The sequence below is a fragment of the Bos taurus genome, chromosome 8 (genome assembly GCF_002263795.3).
Source record: "Bos taurus isolate L1 Dominette 01449 registration number 42190680 breed Hereford chromosome 8, ARS-UCD2.0, whole genome shotgun sequence".
NCBI lineage: Eukaryota > Metazoa > Chordata > Mammalia > Artiodactyla > Bovidae > Bos > Bos taurus.
Genome location: NC_037335.1, coordinates 65,189,293 through 65,211,912, shown reverse-complemented (window position 1 = coordinate 65,211,912; position 22,620 = coordinate 65,189,293). Strand labels below are relative to the sequence as shown.

At 40.0% G+C, this 22,620-nt stretch overlaps 1 protein-coding gene across 4 annotated transcripts in view; it reads right to left on the bottom strand.

Annotated features, from left to right (window-relative positions):
- INVS (inversin) overlaps positions 1-22,620 on the bottom strand; it is a 137,123-nt gene that overhangs the window by 61,620 nt on the left and 52,883 nt on the right. For 3 of the 4 annotated variants that reach the window (XM_010808005.4, XM_010808007.4, NM_001077983.2), the window contains 2 exon segments: positions 2,707-2,880; positions 1,031-1,198 (listed from right to left, as the gene is read on the bottom strand). In XM_010808005.4, coding sequence (XP_010806307.2) covers positions 1,031-1,198; positions 2,707-2,880 — 342 coding nt within the window. 4 annotated transcript variants of the gene reach the window in all.

The window sequence follows — 22,620 nt, the reverse complement described above, 5'->3', positions numbered from 1 at the left end:
AAGCAAATAGGACCAAACATTAGACTACCACAGCATGTAAGTTGTAATTTGGGAAGAAATGATTAAAAAACCTCAAAGAATCTACTGATAAACATTCAAAATTCGTAAGTATAGAAAGTTGGTTAGATATATAATTAATGGCCAAAAGTATCAACTGCATTTCTATACACCTGCAACAACCAGTTAAATTCATACCCTAGATAGGGTTTTTAAAAAAGGTTCAAAGCAGCACTGTTGTAAACAGCAAAAAGCTGGAAACAGTTTCAAAGGTCTGTCAATAACAGAATGAAAAATGTGTGTCATTTAATCTTCAAAAAATGGAATACTATTCAGCATATAGCAGTAAAAAGTAATAATATTACAGCTACACGCAGCAACATAGATTAAAACCACCAACTTAACACTGAGCAAGAGAAAAGGATGTCGCAGAATACATACAGTATGATTCTATGAATACAAAATGCAAAAATGTTAAAAATGAAACAGTACATTGTTTAGGAATGCAAACATATGTGGCAAAACTATAATGAAAACCAGTGGAATAATAAGCACAAAATTGAGGGTAGTGGCTGCCTCTGAGAAAGGAGAGAAAAGAATGCTACTTGGAGGTACCCAGGGAACTTAAACAGTGATTTACTTGGCTCCTCCACTCAGTGATGAATACATAAGTTTCCTTATTCCTTATATCTTAAATGTATTTATTCATTTACATCTACTTACTATTTGATAAGAACAAGTATAAAACAAAGTCAGGGATGATAAATAGGAACTCAGAAAAGTAGCTGATGGGGGACAGAAATGAGCGTGGTATAGGCAGAGAGAATGCCTTGGGAAGCAGGCATGCAGGAAATTTCTGTGTGGTCTTAAATCACAGTATTAAAATGCTCTATTTCTTGCTGATGAGCTCATACGTTTTTTGTTGTACTCTTTTGTGTCATAATTTGCTTGTGTGCTATAAAATGCTTTTGCATACAGTGGATAATTCATAACATAATTTCTTTTGGGGGGTAAGGCCATCCATTATACCTACCAGAATGCATCGCACTGTGTGAACGGCACTTGGATCTTTGTGGTTGGCTGCCCAGTGAAGTGGGATCTTGCCCTCGACATCAGGAATTCCAATGTTAGAATCATGCTTGATGAGCAGCTTCACATGCTCAGGGTTATTGTAGTAGGCACTCCAATGCAGAGCTGTTTGCTGCAAAATGGAGAGATTTTCAAAATGACATTGACAACAGAATAGTGACAACACAACAAACTTTTCCCAAACTCTTACTGCATGACAGCTACAGCTGTAAGACTTCTGTATATTTTCTCTCCTAGAGTCTGTATCAGGACAACTCTGGGAGATGAGCACTCTTGAACTTGCACGTGACTGATGAGGAAACTGAGCATAAGGAGGATAAGCAATCTGCTAAATGGCACAAATGCAGTAAAAGACTTTTACTCAAGTGATTAATGGGTCTTTGTGGATTGAACAAAGTGCTTTTTTTCAGTGAAATATTTATTTTCTGGCCGTAGCATGTGGCTTGAAAAATCACAGTTCCCCAACCCAGAGAACCCATGCTCTCAGCAGTGAAAATGCAGAGTCCCAACCACTGGATGCCCAGGGAATTCTCAGTGAACTATCAGCACTACAAATGCTGTGAGTTAGGAATAACATCAATTTACAGTAGTTGTAAAATTAAAAAATTGATCTCAGAACTTCAGGTTATATGAGTGACTACTAAACAAAATTTAAAAATCACATTAAGAATACTATGGGAGTGAAAAGATTATTGAGTATCAACCCAGGGACTTAATTATAAGAGTTAATTTCATGAGCACGCAGGAGTTTGCAAGACTCTTATGATTAAGTGCCTGATGAAAAGGAAGAGGATGACTGCCTTTGTCTAACTAAAGACCACATTTTTTTCCTGTAAAGAATAATCAGAATGTTGATCAAAACAATGACCAATGTATACAATATGTTCGAATTCAAGAGCAGGGAACACAATGAATCCCAATAACAATGTCAGAGCAAATATTACAATCAAAATGAAATTAATAATAATTTTACGGCTAATATTTATTGACAGCATACTATGCACTGGGCATTGTGCTAAACACTTGATATATACTATCTCATTTTATCTTCAACAACCCTGTTGTCCCCTTTTTGCATATGGGAAAATTGAGGTATAGAGAGGTTAAGTAAGTTGATGGACACAGAACAAGTAGCGGCTTCTACGCTGAAACCCAAGACAAAGTATGCCAAAGCCCAGGACATTAAAGCAATTATGCACTAAGTACATTATTTGGGGGCATTTGGTCACCACAAATCTCACAACAAATTGCAACTATCATGACTAGCAGTCAAATAATGAGTTGGAGTTAGACAGGCCTGGGTTCACATTCTAGCCCTGGCACTTGGATCTTTGGTAGAATTTTAATCTTCTTGAGCTTCAGTTTCCCCATATGTGAAAAGATGATACTACCCACTACACTAAGTTGCTAGCAGGACACAATTTAAGTGAAATCCTTTACTAGGGCATGTGGAGATTTGGAATTGTTCTACCATGTATGAGTGGTAATTGAGGCCTTCTTCCTTGAGGCTTCACATCATAAAATAAACTGTCTGCTTTATGTTCTACTTGTCTTTGATTCTGATAGTCTGTTCAGATCAGATCAGTCGCTCAGTCGTGTCTGACTCTTCGCGACCATTACCTTGTTTTTATCCTGTGTGTCCACTTCTCCTGGTGCCATAAACTTCAGCAGAAGCGCCAAACATTTAGGGCTCTTGTGCCGAGTAGTCAAGTGTAAAGGAGTCATTTCTTCCAGATCCTTCTGCATCCAGTTTGCTCTGCGTGTAAGTAAGAGTTTCATGAAACGATAATTTCCCTAAATGAAAAATAAGAGACAGTAAGAAGAAATGTACTTTGGAGCCAAAATTTTTTTAAAATTTTTAAATGCTTTAAGCATTTTAATTATTCTGCTGGAGTAATAACATTCAGATAAATTAATAAAAGGAAAAATACTTAAAATTCTACTATACTATCAGTTGTTTTATTTTGTTCATGTTTTTTTCCAACTGTTTTCTACATACCTACAGTTTCCTTAGGGGTTGGTCAATATTTCATTGTGTTATGCCAAGATATTTTATTTAATCATTCTATTATCGTTTATAACTTTTTGAATAGAAAATGCTACAATGTATATGATTTTTCACTTAGGTTTTTTTTTTTTTTTTTTTTTCATAGAATAAATTACCAGGAACAAAATCACTGGGTCAAAGGAGTTTGTGTATTTTATGCTTTTTGGTGTATCTTTCAAATTGCTATCTAGCAGCAACAATGTCAGAGAAGGCAATGGCACCCCACTCCAGTACTCTTGCCTGAAAAATCCCATGGACAGAGGAGCCTGGTGGGCTGCAGTCCATGGGGTCGAGAAGAGTCAGACACGACTGAGCGACTTCACTTTCACTTTTCACTTTCATGCACTGGAGAAGGAAATGGCAACCCACTCCAGTGTTCTTGCCTGGAGAATCCCAGGGACAGGGGAGCCTGGTGGGCCCCTGTCTGTGGGGCTGCACGGAATAGGACAGGACTGAAGTGACTTAGCAGCAGCAACAATGTATGAATGTATTAGTTTCAGCACAATCTGACCAGCACAGAATATATTATTTATATTCAAAGTATAATAACTTTGTGAAGTAAACAGAGATTTTTAACCCCAATTTAGAGGTGAGAGAAGTGAGATTCAAAGGGGTTAAATATTTTTTCCATAGCAACTGGTTAATAAGAAGGTGGTTACTGTTCTTGAAGAGAGATATTTATAGTTACAACTAAGATATAAGGAACTTCCTCACAGTTCAAGTTCCAGACGCATATGGTCACATGAACACCAACCCAGAAGTCACTGTGGGCCACCCACTGCAGGCAGTGCTGTCCACATAGGTTAAACCCTCCCATCTGGCACAATCAATCCATCTGGAGAAAGCAGTTCTAGCTAAACTTCTTTCTCCAGGTGGATTGAATGCAATTGTACTTGGGCTTCCTTTCTGGCTTAGGCAGAAAAGAATCCGCTTGCAATGTGGGAAACCCGGGTTCGATCCCTGGGTTGGGACAATCCCCTGGAGATGAGAATGGCAACCCATTCCAGTATTTTTGCCGAGAATTCCATGAACAGAGTAGCTTAGTGGGCTATAGTCCATAGGGTCACAAAAAGTCAGACACAACTGAACCATTAACACATAATGGTACTCAGGTCAACCACTATACAGTATGCCTGCAGGAGCTTTGAAACCCTTGAAGAGTAGTGCTTTCGAACTCTTCCCTGAGATCTACTTCCGTATCTCCAATTCTGATTGGAGACTTCAATACGTTTGGTACCATAGATAATTCTATTTCTTTCATTTTTATTGGAGTATAATTGCTTTACAATGTTGTGTTAGTTTCTGCTGGACAACAACATGAATCAGTTATAAGTATACATACTTCCCCTCCCTCTCGAGCTCCCCTCCCCCCTCCCACCCGTTTAGGTCATCACAGAGCAATGAGCGGAGTAATCTGTGCTATACAGCAGCTTCCCATTAGCTATCTATTTCACACTTGGTAGTGTATATGTGTCAATAGTGCTGCTGCTGCTGCTAAGTCACTTCAGTCGTGTCCGACTCTGTGCGACCCCAGAGACGGCTACTCTCTCAATTTGTCTCACCCTCTCCTTCCCTTCTCCATGTCCACAAGTGTGTTCTCTATGTCCATGTCTTTATTCTTGCCCTGCAAAAATGTTCATCAGTACCATTTTCTAGATTCCATACATATTTCACAGTCAACATGAACAAACTATATACCATGATCAAATTCTCTGCCGTTCTCATGCCTATTTCTCTTTCTCTACTCAAAGCATAGTGGCAGGCAGGGCAGCCTATCTTCTTCATCTTCTGAGACCCTCTTTGGCATTGCCTTTCTTTAGGACTGGAATGAAAACTGACATTTTCAAGTCTTGTGGACACTGCTGAGTTTTCCAAATTTGCTTGCATATTGAATGTAACACTTTCACAGCATTATCTTTTAGGATTTGAAATAGCCCAATTGGAATTCCATTACCTCCACTAGCTTTGTTCATAGTGATACTTCCTAAGGCCCACTTGACTTCACATTATAGGATGTGAAGATGCCAAAGTACATTCAAACTACTGCACAACTGCACTCATTTCACACACTAGCAAAGTAATGCTCAAAATTCTCCAAGGCTTCAACAGTACGTGAACCGTGAACATCCAGATGTTCAAGTTGGATTTAGAAAAGGCAGAGGAACCAGATATCAAATTGCCAACATCTGTGGATCATCAAAAAGGCAAAAGAGAGTTCCAGAAAAACCTCTACTTCTGCTTTACTGACTAGGCCAAAGCCTTTGACTGTGTGTATCACAACAGACTGTGGAAAATTTTTCAAGAGATGGGAATACCAGACCACCTGACCTGCCTGTTAAAAAAAAACTGTATGCAGGTCAAGAAGCAACAGTTAGAACTGGACATGGAATAACAGACTGGTTCCAAATTAGGAAAGGAGTAAGTCAAGGCTGTATATTGTCATCCTGCTTATTTAACTTATATGCAGAGTACATCATGAGAAATGCTGGGCTGGATGAAGCACAAGCTGGAATCAAGATTGCTGGGAAAAATATCAATAATCTCAGAAATGCAGATGACACACACTTATGGCAGAAAGCAAAGAACTAAAGAGCCTCTTGATAAAAGTGAAAGAGGAGAGTGAAAAAGTAGGCTTAAATTCACATTCAGAGAACTAAGATCATGGCATCCAGTCCCACCACTTCATGGCAAATAGATGGGTAAACAATGGAAACAGTGACTGACTTTATTTTGGGGGGCTCCAAAATCTCTGCAGATAGTGACTGCAGCCATGAAATTAAAACACGCTTGCTCCTTGGAAGAAAAGCTATGACAAAACTAGACAGCATATTGAAAAGCAGAGACATTTCTGTGCCAATAAAGGTTCATCTAGTCAAAGCAATGGGTTTTCCAGTAGTCATGTATGGTTGTGAGATTTGAACTATAAAGAAAGCTGAGCACTTAAGAATTGATGCTTTGGAACTGTGCTGTTGGAGAAGACTCTTGACAGTCCCTTGGACTGTAAGGAGATTCAACCAGCCCATCCTAAAGAAATCAGCCCTGAATATTCATTGGAAGGACTGATGCTGAAGCTAAAACTCCAATACTTTGGCCACCTGATGTGAGGAACTGACTCATTTGAAAAGACCTTGATGCTGGGAAAGAGTGAAGGCAGGAGGGGAAGGGGATGACAGAGGATGAGATGGTTGGATGGCATCACCAACTCAATGGACATGAGCTTGAGCAAATTCCAGGAGTTGGGGAGGGACAGGGAAGCCTGGTGTGTTGCAGTCCATGGGGTCACAAAGAGTTGGACACGACTGAGCGACTGAGATCTCTAGTCTTTCCCATTCTGTTGTTTTCCTCTATTTCTTTGCATTGATCACTGAGGAAGGCTTTCTTATCTCTTCTTGCTATTCTTTGGAACTCTGCATTCAGATGCTTATATCTTTCCTTTTCTCCTTTGCTTTTCACTTCCCTTGTTTTCACAGCTATTTGTAAGGCCTCCCCAGACAGCCATTTTGCTTTTTTGCATTTCTTTTCCATGGGGATGGTCTTGATCCCTGTCTCCTGTACAATGTCACGACCTTCAGTCCATAGTTCATCAGGCACTCTATCTTATCAGATCTAGGCCCTTAAATCTATTTCTCACTTCCACTGTATAATCATAAGGGATTTGATTTAGGTCATACCTGAATGGTCTAGTGGTTTTCCCTACTTTCTTCAATTTCAGTCTGAATTTGGCAATAAGGAGTTCATGATCTGAGCCACAGTCAGCTCCTGGTCTTGTTTTTGCTGAGTGTATAGAGCTTCTCCATCTTTGGCTGCAAAGAATATAATCAATCTGATTTCGGTATTGGCCATCTGGTGATGTCCATGTATAAAGTCTTCTTTTGTGTTGTTGGAAGAGGGTGTTTGTTATGACCAGTGCATTTTCTTGGCAAAACTCTATTAGTCTTTGCCCTGCTTCATTCCGTATTCCAAGGCCAAATTTGCCTGTTACCCCAGGTGTTTCTTGACTTCCTACCTTTGCATTCCAGTCCCCTATAATGAAAAGAACATCTTTTTTGGGTGTTAGTTCTAAAAGGTCTTGTAGGTCTTCATAGAACCGTTCGACTTCAGCTTCTTCAGCGTTACTGGCTGGGGCACAGACTTGGATTACTGTGATATTGAATGGTTTGCCTTGGAAACAAACAGAGATCATTCTGTCGTTTTTGAGATTGCATCCAAGTACTGCATTTTGGACTCTTTTGTTGACCATGATGGCTACTCCATTTCTTTTGAGGGATTCCTGACTGTGGTAGTAGATGTAATGGTCATTTGAGTTAAATTCACCCATTCCAGTCCATTTGAGTTCGCTGATTCCTAGAATGTCGACATTCACTCTTGCCATCTCTTGTTTGACCACTTCCAATTTGCCTTGATACGTGGACCTGACATTCCAGGTTCTTATGCAATATTGCTCTTTACAGCATCGGACCTTGCTCTATCACCAGTCATATCCACAACTGGGTATTGTTTTTGCTTTGGCTCCATCCCTTCATTCTTTCTGGAGTTATTTCTCTACTGATCTCCAGTAGCATATTGGGCACCTACTGACCTGGCAAGTTCCTCTTTCAATAGCCTATCTTTTTGCCTTTTCATACTGTTCATGGGGTTCTCAAGGCAAGAATACTGAAGTGGTTTGCCATTCCCTTCTCCAGCAGACCACATTCTGTCAGCCCTCTCCACCATGACCCGCCCGTCTTGGGTGGCCCCACGGGCATGGCTTAGTTTCATTGAGTTGACAAGGCTGTGGTCCTAGTGGGATTAGATTGACTAGTTTTCCGTGAGTATGGTTTCAGTGTGTCTGCCCTCTGATGCCCTCTTGCAACACCTACCGTCTTACTTGGGTTTCTCTTATCTTGGGCGTGGGGTATCTCTTCATGGCTGCTCTTTAAGAAAGTTAGAGATACCAAGGGAAAATTTCATGCAAAGATGGGCTCGATAAAAGACAGAAATGGTATGGATCTAACAGAAGCAGAAGATATTAAGAAGAGATGGCAAGAATACACAGAAGAACTGTACAAAAAAGATCTTCATGACCCAGATAATCACGATGGTGTGATCACTCACCTAGAGCCAGACATCCTGGAATGTGAAGTCAAGTGGGCCTTAGAAAGCATCACTACGAACAAAGCTAGTGGACGTGATGGAATTCTAGTTGAGCTCTTTCAAATCCTGAAAGATGATACTGTGAAAGTGCTGCACTCAATATGCCAGCAAATTTGGAAAACTCAGCAGTGGCCACAGGACTGGAGAAGGTCAGTTTTCATTCCAATCCCAAAGAAAGGCAATGCCAAAGAATGCTCAAACTACTGCACAATAGCACTCATCTCACATGCTCGTAAAGTAATGCTCAAAATAATCCAAGCCAGGCTTCAGCAATATGTGAACTGTGAACTTCCTGATGTTCAAGCTGGTTTTAGAAAAGGCAGAGGAACCAGAGATCAAATTGCCAACATCCGCTGGATCATGGAAAAAGCAAGAGAGTTCCAGAAAAACATCTATTTCTGCTTTATTGACTATGCCAAAGCCTTTGACTGTGTGGATCACAATAAACTGTGGAAAATTCTGAAAGGAATGGGAATACCAGGCCACCTGATCTGCCTCTTGAGAAATCTGTATGCAGGTCAGGAAGCAACAGTTAGAACTGGACATGGAACAACAGACTGGTTCCAATAGGAAAAGGAGTACGTCAAGGCTATATATTGTCACCCTGTTTATTTAACTTATATGCACAGTACATAATGAGAAATGCTGGACTGGAAGAAGCACAAGCTGGAATCAAGATTGCCAGGAGAAATATCAATAGCCTCAGATATGCAGATGACACCACCCTTATGGCAGAAAGTGAAGAGGAACTAAAAAGCCTCTTGATGAAAGTGAAAGAGGAGAGTGAAAAAGTTGGCTTAAAGCTCAACATTTAGAAAACGAAGATCATGGCATCTGGTCCCATCACTTCATGGGAAATAGATGGGGAAACAGTGGAAACAGTGGCAGACTTTATTTTTTGGGGCTCCAAAATCACTGCAGATGGTGACTGCAGCCATGAAATTAAAAGACGTTTACTCCTTGGGAGGAAAGTTATGACCAACCTAGATAGCATATTCAAAAGCAGAGACATTACTTTGCCAACAAAGGTTCGTCTAGTCAAGGCTATGGTTTTTCCAGTGGTCATGTAGGGATGTGAGAGTTGGACTGTGAAGAAGGCTGAGTGCGGAAGAATTGATGCTTTTGAACTGTGGTGTTGGAGAAGACTCTTGAGAGTCCCTTGGACTGCAAGGAGATCCAACCAGTCCATTCTGAAGGAGATCAGCCCTGGGTGTTCTTTGGAAGGAATGATGCTAAAGCTGAAACTCCAGTACTCTGACCACCTCATGCAAAGAGTTGACTCATTGGAAAAGACTCTGATGCTGGGAGGGATTGGGGGCAGGAGGAGAAGGGGACGACAGAGGATGAGATGGCTGGATGGCATCACTGACTCAATGGACATGAGTCTGAGTGAACTCCGGGAGTTGGTGATGGACAGGGAGGCCTGGCGTGCTGCGATTCATGGGGTTGCAAGAGTCGGACACGACTGAGCGACTGAACTGAACTGACACCGTCTACATCCTTAACATTGTTGGTAATGTGGCTTTTAAATAATATAATTACAATGCTTTAATGTTCTACTATCAGGGGCTATGAGAATTAATAAGGAAGGCATTTATTAATTGAGCACCCCCACCCCCACTGTAATGAATGTGAGGCTCTAAGGCAACAGGGAGGTGAGGAAAGAAGAATGAGACTTGTCTGCTTGCCTCAGAGGCAGGAGTCAACTCAGCTCCAGGGTAGAGGCTGAAATAAGGGAGAAAACTAGGAAAAACATCCATAAGGCTGTCTACACTAGATGGGCAAATCTGGAATGGATTGAAAAGCATGGATGCAGCTCAGTTATTTCCATTCAGAGTGGTTTTCCTTGACCACCCTAGGGAAAACTTATTTTGTTCTTCTTTACTGCAGAATCTTTTCATTTCCTTCACAGCACTTTCCCCAGTTTGTAGTTACATACATATCTGTTAATTTCTCTTTACTGAGATCTTCCTCACAAGTAGTAAGCATCATGAATGCAGAGGCTATGTTTTATTGATCACTGTGCTCGGCATGGTTCCTGGCAGAGACTAGGTGCTTAATAAATGTTACTTGAAGGACTGAGTGAATAGGAGGATATAAAATATCTTCTATAGCTTTTTGTTTTTATTTAAAACTTATTGACATTTGCTAAATTAGTGCATAACAGTTAAGAATATTAATTCTCAAATATGTGGTATTTGGTTACTCTTATTTTTTAAGATTTATTTATCAGTGCTTCATTCATAGTGGACATCATTTATCTGGATTTTTTTCATTTCACCCAGTGCCAGTTCCAATTTTTGAGAAGGTACTAAAATTTCCTCAAGAGGGCACCCTGCTCTAAATCTCTTGCTATCTTTCTTTGAAAAAAGAAAAAAATGCCCAGGAAAAACAAACCTATGTTGTACTTTATACCAAAAAAATAAGGTTTGACCTTTCTGAGCATAACATTTCAAATATTACAGAATAATTCATCATGACCTTTTAAAGATAGTCAATCAGACAATCATTGTGATTTTGAAATTAAGAGGAAAAGGGAAGGAGAAGAAGGAAACTAGAATATGTTAGGGGGTGGCTACTGAGTTATAGACACGAGGCTTATTATATTTACACTCCACATTATTCTGGGCTTATTATATTTACACTCCACATTATTCTACACAAAACATGGTACATTTCAGTAGTAATTACTCAATCATTCAAAAAACATTCTTGGAGCCTTGTTACAAAGCAGACAAGAGTAGAATGTACTTTATTTTGACACAGATTTCATCTTTTTTCCTCACAGAAGTATCAGGGTAAATTTTTACATATCAAATAAAAGTATCTTCATGTGCTTCTAATTTCCTCATCTGTAAAACAGGAATAATAATATTACCTGAGATTATCATGTATATGAAATGATAAAGGTAATATCTGTACTTAGAACAGTACACAAAGCAAATGATGTTCGCTAATTTTATTACAAACAGTTTTCCAATGTGGAGGAAGCAACAAAAAACAGATGGTCAAGTGGAACCAAGAATGGCCCATGACTGAGGGCAAGTAGACAGAAAGATCCGACTGAACACAGTATACGTAGCTCAGCTAGTGATTAAGGAGAGAAGCAAGGTTAGGAACAGGTGAAAATAAAAACAGATGGAATGTTCTATATAATGGCTTTTCTGATTTTTTTTTTTTACATTGAGAAAAATGTCTATACCTTCAGATAAAGGTGATACAGTACCAAAAAGAACATACCCAATCGGAATTTAGTGGGGAGTGCTGCTGGGCTGTGCTTAGTCGCTCAGTCATGTCCGACTCTTTGCAATCCCATGGACTGTAGGCCCCCAGGCTCCTCTGTCCATGGGGTTCTCCAGGCAAGAATACTAGGTTGACATGCCCTCCTCCAGGGGATCTCCCCAACCCAGGGATCAAACCCAGGTCTTCTGCATTGCAGGAGGATTCTTTACGAGCTGAGCCACCAGGGAAGCCCATGAATTCTGGAGTGGGTAGCCTATCCCTTCTCCAAGAGATCTTCCTGACCCAGGAATTGAACCGGGGTCTCCTGCATGATCAGGCTAGCTTCTCCTATTCCAAAGGACACAGACCATCTGAGATACTATTGACAAATGCTGGGACTAGAAAAAATTTAATCCTTTTGGACCAAGATCAACCTCCTTGGTTTTATAAATAAGCATTTGTTAAATGCTCAGTGTATACAAACTCAATTCTGAGAATGAACAGAGGGGACAGACAACTCTTTGAGCTAAATTCAAGAGAGTATTCCTAGTAACAGTGGAAAAGAGGAAAATACTAGTTTCAGGCAGCAAGCTGTTTTGATAACCCCCTGAAGACTGTATGACTTTGGAGACCCGTGTTATAGGCTACTCTGTTTCCCATAAAGCCCCCTCAATACAAGTGCAAACAAACAAAATGTTCAAACATTTCCTCACTATTGCTCCAAATCAGGACTTCTTAAGTTTTCAGGTTTATTATGGCACAATTACTTTTGTTTTGATACTAAGAACTTAGTATCATCTCTTAGGGCCACATGACATGATCCTGAGCTGAAGACTGGGGATCTACTTTTATAATTCCGGACTGGGTAGGAAATAGTTTAAGAGTGAAATAGATAATAGATCAAAAGAGTATATATTCTTAAGAAAATTCTGCAGGCAAGTAAGCAGAAATGAGAACTAAAGTTACAAAAAAGTCCTATTTCATCAGTAAAACGATATTAACTCTGATACGATGTCTATTACACCACTCAAATGTGAAAATATTTCCTAATGGCTCTGAAACATTGAGTAAGATGTCATTTTTCGGTTTGGGGTTTTTTGTTGTTGCTGTTATTATTGCTGCTGCTGCTGCTAAATCGCTTCAGTCGTGGCCAACTCTGTGCGACCCCATAGACAGCAGCCCACCAGGCTCCCTTGTCCCTGGCATTCTCCAGGCAAGAACACTGGAGTGGGTTGCCATTTCCTTCTCCAATGCATGAAAGTGAAAAGTGAAAGTGAAGTTGCTCAGTCGTGTCCAACGCATAGCGACCCCATGGACTGCAGCCTACCAGGCTCCTCCGTCCATGGGATTTTCCAGTCAAGAGTACTGGAGTGGGGTGCCATTGCCTTCTCTGGCTGTTTATTGTTAGGTACTAATAATCTTCATCTTAATCTTTCTAATTATTAACATGATGATTTTTTGTCTGTCATGTAAATGATTAAGACATTTGGATTTTCCTCAGATACATGAAAAGGAGTATAATATCTAAAAGGGTAAAAGAGAATGAAAAAGCTCTCTGACCTGGAGAACAGCACTTGAAATGACTCTGACTCAACTCAAAATGCCACTTAAGTTCATATTTTTGTCTGTCCAATTTGCTAAGATGAACTCCTTTTTTTTTAGGAAAAGTCATTTAATCTAAATAACAAAGATATGGAGGTTTTGAGTGAAATACTTTGATATTTTAATTTTTCATTTTAAGAAATAAAATATAACATAGATGGTTAACACTCCCTTTGTGCCCTTTCCCAGCTCTATTCCCTTTCTATCTTTGGAGAAATTGGTGATTATTATTCCCATGGATGTTTTGATATATTTTATTTCTTATAAATACATGTATTCATAAACTACACAGCATTATTTTGCATGTTTTCAAACTTTATATAAGTAGCCCTCCAGGAATCACTTGCCACCTTTTACTCAAAGCAATATTTTTGAGATATATCCAAATTGCTTTGGTTCATACATTTTCACTGGAAACAGCATTCTGTCATATGAAAATAGTATATTTATTTATCTCTAAGGGAATATTTAGCTTGTTTCTCATTTTTCACTATTACAAACAATATTGGAATGAATTTTCTCATATATATCTCTTGGTACATGTACCAGAATTTCTGAAACTGCTGGGCTGAAGCTGTTCTCTCAAGTAGGTACTCCAATTTACATTCATACCAGTTATGTTTGAGAATTTTTGTTTCCCCACATCTTCTCCACACTTGGTTTTGTCAGACTTGCTAACTTTTGCCAATGGGTTCACAACTGTGCCTTATCATGGATTTAATTTTCACTTCCCTTCCTGAGGTGGAATGTCTTTGTTGGCTATTTGTTTCTTCTTCTTGAACAGCCTTTTTGTGTTGTGTACTCATTTCACAGCTGAGCTATTTGTTTTTTCCTTACTGATCTGTAGGAGTTTCCTGGATACTAATTCTTGACTTATTTAGCAAATACCTTCTCTCTTTGTGTGGCTGTTCTTTTGGCTTTGTTTACACACTTCTGCTAGGAATAAACTCATTATCTGAAATGATATTGTTAGTTGTCTCAGCATTAGATTTCTTCATCTAGTTTGTTTGCGGGTTCATTTTGAAGCAGAGATTATTTGCTGTTATTTTTTATTTGTTTTGTTTTCCTTTTTTCCTCTCTGCTCATCTTTATAGCTGCTAACACCCAGCTTCTGGTCCATTTAAGAATTTGTGTTTATGATGATGTTTTGCAGCCCCACGTCTACTGATATTAGGGGTACCACAGTTACTGTCACTGAGCAGGTAGATAGCTTCCTGCTCCTGAGACTTGATCTTTGTCCTGCTCCTGCCACTTCTCTAAAACAGCTTCCTCTAAAGTAATAGTCTCATGTCAAGACAAAGAATATCCCCAAATTCTAAGCAATTTTTTTTTTTTTTTTTTGCTTTAGTGTGAATACAGGACTGCACATAGCAGCCCTTTTCCCCACTGGGACACTGAAGAGACCAGATATTTTCCCCAAACCTATGTTTCCTGATGCATTCTTGTTCTATGTCCTCAGCATTTATATTTACTCTCATGGAGGTTGAGGGAGAAAACAACTGTCCATCAAGTGTTCACTTTATTTTGTTTTCATTTATAGGTTTATGTATAATTTTGTCATGGAAATATAACTATATATATATATATATAATAGCACAAATAAAAGTAAGGTAGGCATTCTGCCATATTTTATCTAAATCCTAATCATTCTGTACCCCAAAAGATACATTATTTAAAACTGAAATGGAAGTAATGTAAACATGATTTGTTATGATTAATTCTAATATCTATATAATTACATATTTATAAACTCTCAAGGCATTTACAATATTAATTTTTAATAAAAATCACTATCCCTAGGAAGTATATGGAGAAGGAAATGGCAACCCACTCCAGTATTCTTACCTGGAGAATCCCAGGGACAGAGGAGCCTGGTGGGCTGAGGTCTATAGGGTTGCATAGTCAGACATGACTAAAGCAACTTAGCAGCAGCAGCAGCAGGAAGTATATAGGTCACAAATATTAATAACCTCTTTATATCAAGCTTTCCTGTAATGGCTGCAGACACAAATCAGTCTTAGAAATACCACAGTAGTGTCGGGAGAGGCACTCTGCCATGGGGCTGGAGTGTCCCTGCACGTTCTTATTAAGTGTGCCAAGAATACAAAGCCTTGACTCCTCTACCTGGGCCATTTCTTGGAATTGGTTTTGTACCGAGCAAACTTGTGGGACATTCATGTCTCCTTGAGCGTTAGATCAAGAGCAGTCTTGTTTAGTGTTTACTAAAGTAAGTAGTAAAGTTGGAGATACGCCCCAGTTCAGCATCCCTCAGATGCCATGTGAACCCACTGTGTGCTCAGTGTCCATCTGGGGCCTTGGCAATGCCTCCTGGTTCTTGGTGTAAAGGAACTGATGCAAAGATGCAAGTGATTATGCTTTCTGCTGTGCCATCAGTAATAAGCTCTTTTGTCTCTGATGGTACTCATATATCTTCTGCCAGTACTCAGAGCTGATTTATTACCTTGTAGTAAGTTGGTACATACAAAGAAAAAAGCAGGGAAGTAGGATAAAGTAAATCCAACACCTGACATTACAGGAAATGAGGAACGGATGCTGACAGAGACATAGTCTTCTCAAAGAGTAAGGACAAGGGCCCTGCAGGTCAGGTTCAGGGATGAGAAGATTCCATGTGGAATCTTCACACACCCACATGGTGGGCAGGGCTGGGGAAGTAAAGGACCCCACTGACCTGTCTGTTGACTCAGTGATGAGGAGTAGGATTAAAAGAACCTGCCCAAATGATGCCTTGGTTTTGGCTCACCTTCCTCTGGGCAATCAGAGAAAGAGATGACAGCATGACAATGGGGCAGCAAGCTGAAAGGCAGTGTGGTTGTGGTTGCTGAGCCAAGGGCTTTCCAAAGTGGAAATAAATGGTGAAAGCAATGAGACCCTGCTATTTGATATAGAACTTTGGGTGGAATGAAAACAGTAGACGTTCCCTTGGTTGAGACTTGAGTGAGCAACAGCTCAAAAGTGAAAATGAATGCAATGCCTGTTTAATAATGCAGAGCCAACTGCGCCATGTACCCAATCCCTGCTATAGTCTGCTTTGTCTGGTAATGAGGACAAAGCACTGGGTGTAGAGGTGGCCACTGTTTAAAGCAAAGCTGCTTGTTTAATGGTGCCCTCAATACATAGAGGCTCCCCTGAGTGCCTTGGCCTAATTTACTGATGATCTGGCTAAGTTAAAACTTGATGGCACCCACTGCGAGGCAGTCCAAACACAACTGGGAAGCAGTCCAATCTCAATGGCAACTCTGGATGACCGACTATGCTGACAACAGGTCAGCCCAGTGGGCTGAAGTGAAAGCCATTGTCCTTAACTTAGACACTACTCTTAGGGATGGGACATGCTTTTTTTAATGCATGGAATGTTGTCAATGTTCAAGTCATCTGATCTGGCACCTGGAAGACTATAAATGATAGTTTAAAGACATCCCTCTATGGGGCTACAAACTATGGAGATAAATTCTAGCTATCAATTGAACAGTCTGGGTCAGTCATGTAGATGCCCACTGTAAGGGCCTATTCTCTTATGAGACCAGCTGGCATCAGGCTGCTGAATAAGCCTGTATTGCCAAGGTCATTGGCCATTTGCTTCCTGGATTCCTCATTGCACTAAACATGGTAATGAATCCATCATCACAGATTAGACCCAGAGTAAAAGGTCCATGTTTGATGTAGAAGCTACCACTGCATACCAGACTTGCTTGTTCTTCTAAATTGGCCGATTTCTCTTAAAATAAAGGAGGCCACTTTAACAGGGCATTGTCCCTGCCCATTCTTGGTAGGGATTTTGACCAACCCCTTTCAGGGACACCTTGTGCCTCATGATTGCAGACATGTTTCAGGTTACAATGTCACTGTTCCAGTCTGATTAGTCTATATAAGCCACAGCATTGAGGCCCATGAAACTGAAGTGTTTTTCATGTTTTGGGTTTCTATACCATCTGACTATGATGTGTCTTTTGTCACAAAGACCATCCAAAATTGGGCCAATAGTTGAGTGCCGAGGACCAGCCCCGGCTGATCCAGGATATTCGAAGGGGAGACGGCGTCGGCGACTATTTACTTATTTATCAAAGATATAAAGAGTAATAGAATGAGGATAGCTCAGTAGGAAAATTCAGTGGAGAAAAGAAGCTGAGTAGCTTGGTTTACGCGGGAGACCAATAAAACTTCAAGACAAGAAGTTTGCACCACTTACGTAGGCCGCAGGCGCCCTCTCGAATAGCGGAAGGTGCCTCACCCTAGACACCTTCTCGAGTGGGTCTTAGAAGCCCAGGCATAATTAGTAAGCATGGTGGGTTCCGCGCTCCAGATGGAGACTCAGCTGGAAGTTAAAAGAAAGAATGACATGGGGAGACCAAGCGTTGGTGAGCAAGGCCCGTAGCATTATTTTTAACAGGGGCTTTTATACCCTAAGTTACACATAGAGGATAATAGGGGATGCAAAGTCAGCAGTCTTTGATTCTTATCAAAAACCAGGGTTTCTTTCCTGCAAATTTATCGTATACAAATGGTTTAGGTGATTTACATCATCTTCTGGCCAGAAGGCCTACTAACATTTTATGACTCTTGACAAGGACTTATCAACAAAGACTTACTTTCTCTAAGAGTAATTATTTTAAGGTTTTGCGCCATCTTCCGAAGATAAAATTGCATTCCTATAGGGCGGATGTGTAATGGGTTTACAACAAAGGAAAGAATTTATTACCTTAAGGGTCTAAAGTTACTAACACCAAGGCCACTACTTATTTTTTCTACATACCCACTATTAATTAATACATATTCAAGGATACAATTCAGGGGATGTGAAAACTTGGCAACAAACATTGACTCATCAATGAAATCCTTTACTAGTTTATTCTGACAGTTTCTAACTCTCTGAGAGGCTCTAAGCTATTTGAATATCTTAAGCTTCCCATGCCTCTGGAGGCTAGGAGACTGTAAACAATCGTATGCATAGCTGCAGGAGTCCGGGTAAACTTGTCAGGCGAGTTAGAGAGCCATCTGAGGGGTTTGGATTTAAACACTCCTAATTGCCCAGGAACTTTATTAATTGGAGCTGTAAGTTAACTCTTTGACAGAGAGAGAGAGATATGGTGGTAGGGGACAGCCCCCAGTAAAGTCAGAGGTGAGAGCACAAAGCAATAAAGTAGGCAGACTCCGGTTTTTGGGGGGAAAATGCTCGAGAATATCCGGGGGGACTCCTGAGGCTCGATCCCACCTTTGCGTATGCCAAGCCTCCTTCCTCATGACATTTGTCATGAGCAGAATGCCTCACCGGCTCCCCGCAGTTGAGATATTTGATGGACATTCTATGCCCCATAATGTTTCCAGGAATCTGAAATAATCAGGAGCAGGCACGGCTTCCTTAAAAACAAATTCAAAAAGATTTCTAACTCTACTTCTGTTACCTCTTCCTGATCCACACACCTAATAGAGAGGTAGTTTGGTCACTGTACATGGCCACTCTCAGAAGAGTTCATCTCCTCATGGCAGCCTCCTGGGAAATAATCAGGACAAAAGGAGTCGGGGGTTATACACAGCTATTTTGAAAATGTAGGATTCATACCCTAAGAGTAATCCCAGGCTGGCCTCGTGGGTATACCCTCTGGGTGGCATGTGTATGTACACGCTCAGTTGTTAAGTCATGTCCAACTCTTTGTGACCCTATGGACTATAGCTCACCAGGCTCCTCTGTCCATGGGATTCTCCAGGCAAAAATACTGGAGTGGGTTGCCATTTCCTACTCCAGGGGATCTTCCCGGCCCAGGGATCAAACCTGTGTCTCCTGCATTCGCAGGTGGGTTCTTTACCACTGCACCACCTGGAAAGCCAACGGTGATCCATGTTTAACAATAAACCCCAAACTAAAGTGGCTTGTGCCTCTTCAGGTTTTAGGTTTATATCTGGAGAAGAGAGGGAAATATTTCTCCACTGGGCTTAGGGGTTGTTTTTCAGCCCATCTAGTGCCTCCTATAATTACTGGCAATAACACTGAGATCAGCAGGTCAGCCAAACTCTCTTGCATGTATCGTAATAGATAACAGAGTATATCTTGGCTGTGTAAAGTAAGACCTGCTGTCTCCCCTGGTACTTAGTCACAGTGGACTTAATCCAGGACACTGAAGTCAATACTGCAGGTTGTTCTCATTCTGCAGCTTAGAATTCTATCACTTAAATGCTATATGAGACATATTAATTAGATTTGTTCCTAGTCTCTGTTGGTCAGATTAATCAGAGTAGCTGATGGAATGGCATGCTCATGTGAAGAACATGGAGGGCCAAGTGGTGGGTTGTTGGGAGAAGCAATTTACCATGGGTCCTAATCAGCCATGCATGTTCTTATTTCAAAAATGCAGAGACTTGACCATTCTTGGCCTAGGCAGCTTCTCTGGGCTGTGTCTGCTGCAATCAATTTGAAGGACAGGACATCTCTTCCCCTGGGTTTACTAACTGCTCATTACAAAAGTGTGATTCCTGAAGTTCAGTGTTCCTCTGTGCTGTGATGGAACCTACTGCATGTACAGCACCTATGTGGGCCTTCGGTAACTCCCTTATGGTTCTTTGGGGAAAGGGAAATCAGTGCAAACAGATGGGTGCTGGTGCTTTTTTCCTACACCGTGAATAATAAGTTTCTTTGTCCCTGACTTGGAGGCTTGTGTCTATTGTCAACATCCATGAAGTAGTAACAGACTAACTTCTTAGCTTGTATACAGGGTAAAATAAAACCTTAGGCCTTGAAAACAGTTCTATATTATTGCAACATGAATGAAGTATAAGAAGAAGTGAAATGTGATTACAGAGGTGAGTAGGGGCTAGAAAATGGAGAGTCTAATACAACATGATGAAGAGTCTAAAACTTATCATGTAGGTAATGGGGCACCAATCAAGAGTTTAAGGAAATGATGTGAGTACATTTATGTTTTTAGAAAATGCCCTGGAGGCAGTCTGAAGCACTGATTTGAGGCAAACAAATATTTGGCAGTGCAACTGGTTAGGGGGTTACAGCAGCGATCCAGAATAGAAACATTGGCAGCTAAGCGGAAATTAGAAGACGGGCTGTGAAATGTAAGAGGACTCCTGAATGGGTCCAATGGAGAGTGGCGTCAATAACCAAAAAGACAGAAGGAACAATAGGATTCAGGATGAAGATTTTGAGTTCTGTTTTTTTAACATGTGGAGTTTAGGGTGTCTGAGGGAAACCTATACAGAGATGTCCAACAAAAAAGAAAAGCAGAAAAAGAAAAGAATCTATATGGATCTGAAGATTGGAAGAGATGGATTCAGGAGACAAGGTTATAAATCAACTGTTTTATCAAAAGACATAATTTCCGGCATAAATGAAAGCACATAAAACTGGAAAAATGAATCTATACATCCTAACTGAAATGTAAACATAATTTAAATAACCACATAAATAGCTTAGCTTAGTATAATGCAATCCATACTCTTCTTTTTCCTAGACCACAAGATACTGCTACCATATTAAATACAGAGTGTAAGTGAATTGGAAAAAAGATGGGCCTTTCCTTATTATTAGTGCCTGCTTGGATAATTTTTTGGCTCCAATTAGGTGTCTCACTGTACTTTGGTTTCATGCTTTTTATCATTTTTTTTTTTTTAATTTAATGTGAATCCTTACAGGAAACAATTTTAAAAACCAAATTTTTGAATGACTGAGCTATAGAAATGATTACATGGATTACTGAGCTATAGCAATGAAATGAAATCCGTGTTGCTTTTTCCAGTCAGAGACATTCTCCTTTCATTAAATTTCTGGTTTCAAGCCTAAATACTGTGTTTTACAGGTAAAATCTCTAATTACTCAACACCTATGATGGTAACCACATCACTAACATGTCACCTTAAGCATATCTTATTTTTAAAAAAAAAAAAAAAAAGCTATTTGACAATTCTCTAAGCAAAGGCTAAGAATGGCACTTCAAAGGCAGAATGGGAGCTCTATTTGTTGCTTTTCAAGTTTAAGATGTTCATCCGTCTGGCAGAGCAGCTAGACAATACATCAGCCAAGAACATCTCTCGGGCTTAAAACAGATTCTGGCTCTCAAGAAGGATTTGACTGAAGGAAAGGCAACATCTTTAGTTGCTCTGTGGCTGAACTCTACTAATACTTCTCTTCAATGCCTCCTCCAAACCTTGGCTCCATCCACTAACTTGGTTTCCACAGGAATAGACAGAATTATCAAGTGGCACACAGTCAAACAGCACAACAGAAAAAGAAAATATTACTGTTAAGAAAAAAGTCGACAGACTCTTCTCTAAGAAAAGAAACTATAGAAAGGTATCCTTGACTCTGAGCTTCCTTACACAATGCTGGATTTTTCATGTGAATTTTCTGCCTGATAGGGACAATTTTTTAAGATTAGTATGAAAGTTAGTCCCTTCAGTAGAGAGCATTTCATACAAAAAATAAATATTAAAAAATTGTAAAATGCTGTGATGCTTATTTCCACACGTACAATTCCCTCGTGCTTGTGAGCTACCCTCATTTATTTAGAGTGGTGCTTTAAGTTGGCACAAACTTTTGGGCTGATTATAAAATGTATTTTGTTTCTCATAGTTGACATTTTATTTATAGGTAAACATTGATTTCATCTTAAATCAGTAGTTCTCAAACTCTAGCATGCATCAGGATCTCTGAAGGGCTGGAAAACAGACTGCTTGGGGACTTCCCTCAGAGTTTTTCATTCACTAGCTCTGGTGTGGGGTGTAAGAATTTACATTTCCAACAAGTTTATGGGAGATATCAGTGCTGCTGGGTCCAGGAGTTCACACTTTGAGAATCATTGTTTAAACAAATGACCTAATTATCAGAGTTCTCAACCATGAAGAACTTAAAAAAGCACTCACAACCACCAAAAAAGAATGCGTCTCATTCGAGGTCAATGAAGTGAGAATTTGAGACTCTGGGATTAGTATTTCCTAAATGCTCTACAGGTAATTTGAAAATGGTATCAGGAGTGAGACTTGCTAATTCAACAATTCATTCGATACTCAACAGTTCCTTACTATGTAATGACTCTGAATCAGATACTCTGCTAAGGGTTTTGGAAGCTTTAAAAATACTTAAAATACATATGCATGATCATTATACATTACAATGTAGTACAAGCAAGCAGGGGCAAGTGCATAAAAAATACAAAAATACACCAGGAAGGTTGGATGACAACCTTCAGAGGAGGAAAGAATTTACACCTAGTGTTCTCATTGTTTGATGAACATTATAATCTGCCTGGTCTGTTCTCCTCACTGACCCTGAGCAGTCTTCTGAGTTGCAATGAAAGCAGTTACCTTTAAAAAATCATGTTTTATGTTATTATCATATGTGAAACGAATCACCAGTCCAGGTTCAATGCATGAGACAGGGTGCTCAGGGCTGATGCACTGGGATGACCCAGAGGGATAGGATGGGAGGGGGGTCAGGATGGGGAACACATGTACACCTGTGGTGGATTCATGTCAATGTATGGCAAAACCACTACAATATTGTAAAGTAATTA